The 10,251-nt window shown below is 53.1% G+C and overlaps 1 protein-coding gene across 1 annotated transcript; it reads right to left on the reverse strand.

The window, feature by feature from the left end:
- Positions 1-1,590: 1,590 nt before the first annotated feature.
- PCK1 (phosphoenolpyruvate carboxykinase 1) lies at positions 1,591-7,142 on the reverse strand. Its single transcript, XM_032606926.1, has 10 exons — positions 7,032-7,142; positions 6,593-6,856; positions 5,909-6,090; positions 5,234-5,437; positions 4,924-5,111; positions 4,547-4,709; positions 3,699-3,923; positions 3,472-3,603; positions 2,990-3,085; positions 1,591-2,668 (listed from the first exon to the last, which is right to left on the reverse strand). The coding sequence occupies exons 2-10, from the start codon at positions 6,814-6,816 to the stop codon at positions 2,214-2,216; spliced, it is 1,869 nt and encodes a 622-aa protein (XP_032462817.1). The 5' UTR covers positions 6,817-6,856; positions 7,032-7,142; the 3' UTR covers positions 1,591-2,213.
- Between the last annotated feature and the right edge of the window lie 3,109 nt (positions 7,143-10,251).

Here is a 10,251-nt window from a genome sequence, read left to right on the forward strand (position 1 = left end):
AGCGTCCTGATGATTGTGGCCACAGGGCCCAGCACAGAAACTAGGACCTCGAGGTGGAACACAGTGGGCACGGTTTTCGGAAACTGACTTAGGCGCCAATGGCGAGTGCTGAGTCCTTTTGGCTCCCTGAAAACTCTTATTCTGTTTAAGGCGCCTCCTCCAGGCTGTCCTCCAGGCTTCCTGGGCCAGGTGGCAACATGGTCATATAAGAGTCTGCTGGCTGGGTGAGAGATGCTGTGCACAGGGAATTCTGAGATGGTTGGCTTTACTCGAAAAGGGATGAAGCCTACCGAGGGCCTAGAACAGGAAGCCGGGGCCAGGGGCATGCATTTGAAAAATGGTGCCCACGCTATATCCTGGAAGTGCCTCTCAGGGGTCCAAGGAACTGCCTCAGGGGGTGGAAAAAAGGAAGCCAGGGGGGCCTGGGTCCCGACACCCACCCAGCCTCCTGTTGTGTCTCCCTTAGCTGCTGGGTTTCTGAGTCAGAGTACATGTCAAGCGAGTGTTCTGCAGCGAAAAGGAAAAACAAGTCTGAAAGCCACTGATTTAAATTAATACAGCAGATAGCGTTTAATTGAGTTAAATGGTTTTTCCCATCAGTGGTTTTGCTATCAGAACTTGACACTTTGTGGGCAGAGCCCCGGCAGCTCTCAACGCCTTAAAGGAGAAGAAAACTCTGGCTGCTGTTTCCCAGCCCCGACGGACCCGTCTGACCTCGGTTTCCCGACCTATAAAATAGGGGGGGATCTCAGCTTGACCTTCCACGTGGTGCCTGCAAGGCACAGAGGACTTCTGGGGAACCAGCGAGTCTGTGAGCTGTGGCGGCGAGCAAAGCCAAGGCGTCCTGACCCCCCTGAGAACACGCACGGCTGGGGTGTGCTGAGCGGGAGAGCCGGCCCAGAAAGGAGAACGGCAACCGGAGAAGGCCCTGTGCATCCACAGAATGCGCGGGCCCCGTCCAGTGTGTGGTTCGTTCGGATTGCCCGGAGGACCCGATAAACGAACATCTGGAACAGAGGGACCAGCGGAGGGCTTGAGGCAGCCCCTTGTGAGCCCACCAATGGCACGACACTCTGTATACAGAAGGTGCTCCGTCAATGCCTGGAGAGCCCTTTTGCCGTTTCTTCTGAAGGACATTTTTCTCTCTACTCTCTTCCCCTATGGATGATGGTGGAGAAAAGCATTGCTCAAAAAAAGTATTTATTGACAAAAACCTGTGAAGTTAGCCACGATATAATTCTTGTGGAAAGCCGAGCCCCCAGACCCAAGGTTTTGTCAAAAAGCACATTTGAAACGTTCCTGTTCCAGTTACACAGGATCCACCATTGAAAGGTTTGTGGGATTGTTCAAGGACACTAACTAGTGGCTTCTAGGCACTAACCAGTGGTTAACTGTGTGGCACCGTGTCACCTCTGGGTGGCATTCTCTCTGCTCACACCTCCCCACCTGGCTCTGTCCTGCCCCCTCCAACCCCACCTCACCCCTCCGTCAGGGGTTAGGGCATTCCTTGCGGGGGATTCCATCACAAAGGGCTTCATCAGAGTTCCCTGTTTGTGGTGGTTCAAATAAGAAAAACAAAGCAAACACATCCATCTTTTCTATAAAAGTTTATTTTGTGATTTTTTTTCCAAGAAGTGTTAAAGGAAAACGTTGAAATTATGTAGAGGTAAGGAACTACGGTATATAAAAATAATTTAAACACACATATTAATAACAAAGCAACATCGCTTTCTAGCAACTACTAGTAGGTAATCTTGCCCAAGATTTTTCCAGAGTTATTAAATGTGCTTTAGGCAACAGTACACAGACAGACAGACACACACACACATACACATATATACAGCTCAAGTATCTTCTTCTGTGCATTCCGGCTAACTGATACAACTAAAGAGAAGGAACAGAAAAAGACTCTGAGCCTGAGTGTCCCTAAGCTGAACAAAGGTGCATCGCATAGTGGACTCTGGAGCCTGCCGAGATTTCCCTCCACAGCCTCATCAGTGACTAGCCTTACTCTGTTGTGGTCTTATCGGAAAAATTAAGGGGTGTCTTTCGATCGGCCTCTGGGTGCGGTCATTGCGGTGCTGCAAGTAGTGAGAACTCAGGAAGCCCCATCCCTCTCTCCCTCTCTCTCTCTCTCGCTCTCGCTCTCTCTCGCTCTCTCGCTTGCACTGTACGGACTGGAGGCGGAGGACCAGGTGAGGTCTGGGGTGTGACTACATCTGGCTGATTCTTTGCTTCAGGGCCAGGACCTCGCTCTCGATCTCGTGGGGGAGGTCGGCGTTCACCTGCCCCTCCAGGTACTTCTGGATGTCTTCCACCTCCTCCTCCCAGAACTCCTTGGAGATGTGGAAGAGCTCCTTCATGCTGACGTCCCCCAGGCCCCGAAGGTCCAGGGCGTCCTCGTCGGGGATGTAGCCGATGGGCGTGAGCTTGGCGCCCCCTTCCCCTCCAACGCGGTTGAACATCCACTCCAGCACCCTGGAGTTCTCGCCGAAGCCCGGCCAGAGGAACCTGCCGGCCTTGTCCTTCCGGAACCAGTTGACGTGGAAGATCTTGGGCAGCTTGGCCTCGGGGCGCTGGGCCATGCTGAGCCAGTGCGCCAGGTACTGGCCGAAGTTGTAGCCGAAGAAGGGCCGCATGGCGAAGGGGTCGTGCATGATGACTTTGCCTGTTAACAGAGGGGCTCTGTTGGTAAATGATGCCTCAGAGGACGCTGTTGGCACATTTACTGTTGGCATGGCCACTTGGCTTTCTCAGGTTACCTCTCTACAGGGAGACAGAGACAGAGAGGGAACACAGAGACAGAGACACAGAGACAGAGATAGAGAAACAGAGCCAGAGAGAGACAAAGACAGACATGCAGAGACAGAGAGGCACAGAGAGAGAGAGAGACACAGAGGCAAAGAGGCACAGAGAGACAGAGACACAGAGACAGAGACAGAGCAGTCCATCGCCCTTCTCGGCGGCTCCAGATTCTGGCCAGACTCACCCTTGTGTTCTGCCGCTGCCGTGGCCTCCGACCTCATGGCCGCACCCACAAACACGCCATGATGCCAGCTGAGAGCCTCATAGACCAGAGGGACACCTTTAGCAGGAGAAAGAAGCGTTCTTTACAGGCCTTGACACCCGGACCCCTCGGCCGGCGATGCTGTCTCACAGATGGAAAGACACAGCTGTGTGTTGTCTTTCTAACTGAGCTAATTCTGCATCCCCAGAGCTAAGGGCAGATGCCGCCACGTCAAGTTACAGCAGGAGGCCACGCAGCCAAAGTCAGTCTGGGGGCGGCATCACAGGACCAAGGATCCAGAAGCTCTAGGCGGCCAGGAAGTACGTTCTAGGCTGGAGCTTAATCATCACCCTGCCATTTTGGAAAGGAAGCTCTGCGTCCCTGACACCCTCCGACAGGGTCACGGCCAAGGGGAGAGTGTGCCACATCCCCCGCTCCCCAGCCCGAATGCAGGGGAGCCTCACCAACAGGTCGGCGCCCTCCGAAGATGATGGCCTCGATGGGCACGCCGTCCGGAGACTCCCAGTCAGGGTCAATGATGGGGCACTGGCTGGCAGGGGTGCAGAACCGCGAGTTGGGGTGGGCGCAAGGCTCCCCTACAGCAGCAAGAGAGGAGAGGCCCTGAGCGCCTGGCCCGACACACACACCCGTGGGCTGGGGCCCCAGGCCTCCCGGGGGGGGGGGCGCTTACCATCCTTGGGGTCCCACTCCTTGCCCTTCCAGGAAATGAGTTTGATGCCCGAGGCCAGTGGCTGGTCAATGCCTTCCCAGTAAACGCCCCCATCGCTGGTCTCGGCCACGTTGGTGAAGATGGTGTTCTTCTGGATGGTCTTGATGGCATTGGGGTTTGTCTTCACAGAGGTTCCAGGAGCAACACCAAAAAACCCGTTCTCTGGGTTGATGGCCCGCAAGTTACCTGGAAAGTTTTAAACCAGGTAGTAGAAGTAAATACCAAGCAAAGCATAACATATATTCTTATACCTTGCCAGGCTAATTTCTGTACCAAACTCTCAAGTCTTTTATTTTTATCCTCCTGCCTAGAATCTATTTCTCTTTTCTCATCCCAGCATTATCAGTCAACTCTGATGCTTTCTTCCTCACCAGTTTCCCACCAAGCTTTTTTTTTTTTTTTTTTTTAGTCTTCATTGAATTTGTTACAATATTGCTTCTGTTTTATATTTTGGGTTTTTGGCCCGAAGGCATGTGGGATCTTAGCTCTCCAACCAGGGATCGAACCTGTACCCCTTGCACTGGAGGGTGAAGCCTTAACCATTGGACCGCCAGGGAAGCCCCCCAGCAAGCTATTTTAATCAATTTATTATACAAACAAAGAGCAATATAGGGTCCCATTTCAATCCAGATTTGATATGAGATTAAAGAATGCTGATGGGATACATCTGTCTGAGCTTTTGCAAGAACTGAAATAAATGAATTAAAAATCCAAACACTGTGGATTCAAGAGAATTTGGTACGTTCTGAAAGCCAAAACTTCACTTAGCTTCAATTATTATCATCAACACTTGGGCCTAAAAGAGTCACCTTGTTGGTCAAATTTCATCCAGGCGATGTCATCCCCCACACACTCTACTTTCCACCCTGGGAGGGTGGGGTTCATCATGGCCAGGTTGGTCTTCCCGCAGGCGCTGGGAAAGGCAGCCGCGAAGTACTTCTTCTGGCCCTTGGGGTTGGTTATGCCCAGAATCTGTTGGAGGCAAGATTTCTCCTTAAGCACTTCGTTCCTTTCTGCCCCAGAGGTGCACGCTTTAGTCTAGGAGGGTGTCTCCATCATCATCACTGATGGAATTTCTAGACCTGTCCTTGGAGCACGGTCGGAACTCTGAAGCGGTAGGGGTTCGCCACTTCCCCTCCTCTGCCCGACCCTCTACAGCGCACATTTAGAATTTCCTGCTTCTTACCAGCATGTGCTCTGCCAGCCACCCCTCCTCCTTGGCCAGCCGGCTGGCCATCCTGAGAGCAAAGCACTTCTTCCCAAGGAGCGAGTTCCCGCCGTACCCACTCCCGAAGGAGATGATTTCTCTGCGGTCGGGCAGGTGGGCGATGAGTGTCATCTCCGGGTTGCAGGCCCAGTTGTTAACCAAAGGCTCTGCATGGGAGGACACGCCCACATCAGTGTGCACCGTCCCCGCCTGGGTTTAAGCCGAAGCTTGCTTTTTGCTTTTTGTTTTTTTTCAGTTCTAGCTTTTGATTTTGAAACAATATGCTTACTTTTTAAAGGCAAAGGGCACCCCACGGAGTGGAGGCACTTGACAAACTGCCCGTTCCCCAGCGCTTCCAGGACGGGCGTGCCCATTCGCGTCATGATACGCATGCTGGCCACCACGTAGGGCGAATCTGTCAGCTCAATGCCGATCCTGGACAGAGGCGAGCCCAGGGGCCCCATGCTGAATGGGATGACGTACATGGTGCGACCTGCGGGGCCGGGTGGGAAGCGGTTAGAAATGACCCCGGGCTCACAAACAACCACCACTGTTTCCCTCGGTGGACCCTTCCCAAGATTCCCCCTCTGACAACATCACGCCTTGCTTGCCACCAGTGCCCCCGAGTTAGCAGAGTCCACTGAAAAGTGGCCAGAACTCCAAAATCAAAGAGTTTTCATAAATGTGCAGTTGGGTTCCACCAAGCTATCTAAGTCCACATGTGTAGAAAGCGTTTTCCTGGTCGTATAAGACAGTCTATAAAACCAGAACTGAGATGTACATTTTCAATTCGCGGCCGAGTTCACATGTGGAATGTAAGGCTCTCTGGGGCCGGGGGAGTTTCTATGACGAGTAACATGAGGACAGACGCAATAAGAAAAGGTTCTATGATGAGTAACATTAGGGCAGAGACGCAATAATAAAAGGTTCGCTGACATTTTGCTCAAATAAACGTTTCACTCACCTTTCATGCACCCTGGAAATCGGGCATTGAACGCTTTCTCAAAATCCTCCTCGGACATCCAGCGACCCAGTTGGCTGAGGCCGGTTTTGGGGATGGGCACTGTATCTCTTTGCTCTTGAGTAATGATAACCGTCTTGCTTTCAATTCTGGCCACATCCCTGGGGTCAGTGAGAGCCAACCAACTGCAAAAGGCAAAACTACACAGGTGAGGACTGGAGAGGAAGGGCTGCTGCTCTGCACGGCACCTGCGCCCTGGACACCCTCAGCCCCGCGCCATTCACGAAGGGACCAGTTATTCATCATCACTTTCTCCCCACACCTGGCCGGTGCCCAGCGCGCTAGCGATGCTCCGTCAATGTGGACACAGCCATGCCGCCGGGGACACAGTCAGGGAGACACACACTAGACCAGGAGCTAGTCTGTTAGGACAGGGACTGTCCGACCTTCCTTTGGATCGGGGACCTAGTTTGCAGACAGCGTTCGCATGCGCCCCCTCTTTGACGACCTGGGCTGCTCTGCGAACGTCATGAAATTAAGTTTCTGTGGTTCTGGCTCTTTTCCTAAGCTTTTCAAGAGTCTGCAAACCACACAGCCCCGGCCCGGCCCGGCCCTGCCCAAGGCCCTCCTCCACCACTTCCCCACCTGCACCCTGGGCGGTGCGGAAGGGCCCGAGGCTGTGCTCACCAGTTGTCATACTTCCTCAGCCTCTTGATCACACCCTCCTCCTCCATGCGGCCCAGCAGCTGCCTGTTCTCATCCTCGGAGCCGTCGCAGATGTGGATCTGGTCGGGCCAGCACAGCTTGGCGTTGCTCTCCACGAACTCTCTCACGGCCTGGGGCAGGCTGTCCAGGGTGCCCTGGACAACTTTGGCTGAGTAGCTGAGACCACCTGAGAGCTGGGGAGGCATCTCTGCGGGGCTGGGCTGAGGGGCACGGGCGCCAAGTTTCCTGCCATAGAAAAAGCACAGGCTTCCTGAACAAAAACAACCACGGATGCCCCCCAACTCCACGCGCCTTGTCCGGGTTGCACCTCGCCAGACAGTCGGGGCTGGGAGGAAAAAAGAAAGCCAGTTCCTGTTAGCACTGCAGTTTGTGAGAGACATAAACGAACAGCCCTACCTACCTTTCTTCTCTTTGGACGATCCGGATCAGGGACCCAAAGGTCTCTTTCAAGGCTCTTCCCGCGGGTAAGGGTGCATTCCCAGTGGGAAGGCCCTGTCTGGTGTTTGGGGGCAGAACTTCCTGGCTTTAAATTCCATGAAGGACAGAGGTCCAGCCCCTCAGCCACACCCAGGGAGGCTCATCTTTGACGTCAGGGGCTGGTCTTTGGATCACAGCCACGGTCAGTTGTGCTTTGGCCCGGCTCACCACAATAAACCCCAGGGAGATAATCATTGAACAGATAGTTGTTAATGAGTGCTGGAGGCCTCCGGCCCCTGGCCCAGCCGTGGCAAAGCCTTACACAACTTCTGATTGACGAAACTCTGACCCAGTCCCCTGCGGATGCAAAACACAGGCCCTCCCTCTGACAGGCAGGTGGGACAGAGCACCGGCTTGGGGGGACCTCAGGGCTTTTGGCAGTACGTCTTGTGTACGGACCGCTGCTGGTTGGTAGAACGAGACAGTGGTGAGGTATCACCCCACAGTCAAAGGCCAACGGGAAGAACACCCCCAAATGCAACGGGATGGTGTGCGGCTGTTGGCAATTGTCTGACCTAATTAGGGGTGATTAACCTCATAGAGTGCCCATGGTGCGTCCCCTGCCCTCGCTCCAAATAGAAAGAAACTCCACGAGGGCAGGGATTTCTGCCTATTTTGTGCCCGTTTTGTACGCACAGTTCCTGGCACACGGTAGGCGCTGAATGAATAAGTGCAGGGCATTGTCGTAAGCACTTTGTATCGACTTAACTCCTTGCCGCCATCTGAGGTGGTGCCCACGAACAGTCTGTGTACAGACAAGGACATTGAGGCACAGGGGGCCCAGCGGCTACTCCCCAGTCTGGGGCTGGTGGGTGGCAGAGGGAGGGTTGGAACAGGAGCCGCCGGGCTCCGGAGCGGCACACCGGACTGCCCCTTGTGAGGAACCTTTGCCCCTTCTGGAACCTTCCATGTATTGTCCGAGGAGTTCCGGCTGGGTGCAGTTATTTCTGGAGTCGACTATACACTTTTTGTCGCCCTTGCAAATCTTAGCGTCCGGGGAGTGGAGGGGGCTGGTTTTGCTAGATTACACTTGAGCAATGAGACCTTTATAACAGCTGCAAAGAATCTGCTTTGCAAGCCGTCTGAACGTCAGTCGAATTTAATGACCTACGGAGCTGCTGGCCAGTGTCGAGAACACTAGGTGAGAAGTCGGGAGAACGGGGCCAAGGCCCGCCCCCCGCCCCCCCAACCGCCAGCTCCACAGCTGAGTGGGCGCCCCCTCCCCGGAGGAGGGCAGTGGGGAGTTGCCCGCCTCCCCCGTGGAGGGTGAGCTGAGATGGCTCCGTGACTGTGCCTGCAAGGCGCCGTGACAATCACAAGGTGTCGGGAACGACAATCTCAGACCGGGAGTACCTGGAGGGCCATCCTGCGGGGCTTTGCTTCCACTGCCACACTGGGTGTGCACGTGTCACCAACTTCCACAGAAACTATCAGCCCATCGCTAGGTTTCATTTATTCAGCTTTTTAATTCAGCCAGCCGAATCTTTCAGTATAAGCACGACAGGAGATGTCTCTGTTTAAAGTCATTTGCCTAGATGGTCACTGGAATTCATTCTTAATGATGCTATCAGCCACACAGAAGTGAGTGTCCTGTCTAATTTCAACCACAATGTGATGCCCCGTCGCTGGGGACACTTCCTCAGCATGTGACATCAGTGAGATTAGCCATTCAAAGGCACAACCGTACATACACAGAACACACGTTTACACCAGTACGGCTGATCTCCCCGAGTGGGTAGAGATTCCCATTTTGCCAGTAAAAACTGTAATAGTTAAACCAAGTCCCCCCAGAACTGAGTCCCCTTACTGAGTTCACGGTTAATCGCTCTATCCAAAACTGTTCCCTTGCTCTCTGACCTCAATCCCTTTCTCGTCACCTCTGAACTCCATGCTCTCTGCTGACTGAACGCGAATCAACCAGCATGAGATGACTGAGAACACTGATGTCATAAGGTCACTAAGGCACGGAAGCTGCTGCTCTAGATCTCATCGCTAACTTACAAACGCGGGCTGTTTCTCTAGGGCAGTGTGAGTTCACAGACCCCCGAGCCATGGACCACCTGGCCAGAGAGTCGCAAGCCAGAGAATCCTGACCCCTGAAACTATGAGTAGGAAATGTCACAAAACGATGGATAATCCCTGTTTCTTTGCTCTTCCCCTTTAAAAACACCCCCAACTCAAAGACCAAGAGGGAGTAGGTCTGAGGCTTGTCTCCCACTCCCTTGCTTGGTGCCCTGCAAAAAAATACCCTTACTGTGCTGCAAACACCCGCTGTTAGAGTTTGGCTTTCTATACCATGGGCACAGGAGCCCTTGCTCCATAACAGTAGGTTAGATTCCCTTGAAGAGTACCTAGATTAAAAACAAAAAGGAGAAACTAGAGTTTATGCGCAGTTCTACATGCTACCAACACTTACAAGGTTTTTACATTCTGAGTCTCCTGGTGAGAACAAGTTGGTTCAGTTAAAATGTAGGAGCAGTGAATCATCCAACCGTCCCCTTACGCACATGTACATGATGGAAGGATGGTACTATTCCTTTGCAAGTGTCCCTTGTCAAAATGTTAAAAGTAAACATTGGACCCAGATTTACCTAAAAGTACTGAGTTCTCTAGAAGAAAAGAGTGATACAGAGAGAAGCTAGGGTTTTGAGGACTCCCAGGCAAAGTTCCCTAATTCCTCTGTTGATGATGTCTTAGGGCTCCAGTCTGCCCCTGTCCTTGGAGACTCCCTGCTCCAAAGGGGACTCACTGAGCAATGTCTTCAAAGGGCTGACCAGTGACACTGCGTCTTCCCCATTTACCCACGGGCTTAGCTGTAAGTAAGTCTCAGAACTGAGTACCGGCCATTGGTTTCCACGGGGACCTGCAAGGGCAGCTCTACTGTCACCCTGCTGCTGGAATCCCTGAGGACCTTCAGTCAAACCCCCTCATGGAGTTTTCAACACACTCCATGGTGGCTGGGGAGGGTGGGTGGACACCTCTGACTGGCCCACCCTGTGAGTTGCATTTGTCGTTTCTGCATTTGCAAACACAGCAGGGACCCCCAGCCCCAGCTTTCCCGGGGCCACTTAAGCACATATGTCCTAATGTACAAAGGTGCTCTTCTTTTGAAGAAACATCTAAAGAGTTGAGTCCACATACAA

The sequence above is a fragment of the Phocoena sinus genome, chromosome 15 (genome assembly GCF_008692025.1).
Source record: "Phocoena sinus isolate mPhoSin1 chromosome 15, mPhoSin1.pri, whole genome shotgun sequence".
Lineage (NCBI taxonomy): Eukaryota > Metazoa > Chordata > Mammalia > Artiodactyla > Phocoenidae > Phocoena > Phocoena sinus.

Coding starts and splice junctions, on each gene's coding strand:
- PCK1 (XM_032606926.1), bottom strand. CDS start 6,816: ATGCCTCCCCAGCTCTCAGGTGGTCTCAGCTACTCAGCCAAAGTTGTC. Junction 5,438..5,908: donor ATTTCCAGGGTGCATGAAAG/GTGAGTGAAACG, acceptor CCGGCCCCGCAG/GTCGCACCATGTACGTCATC. Junction 4,710..4,923: donor GGCTGGCAGAGCACATGCTG/GTAAGAAGCAGG, acceptor TGCCTCCAACAG/ATTCTGGGCATAACCAACCC.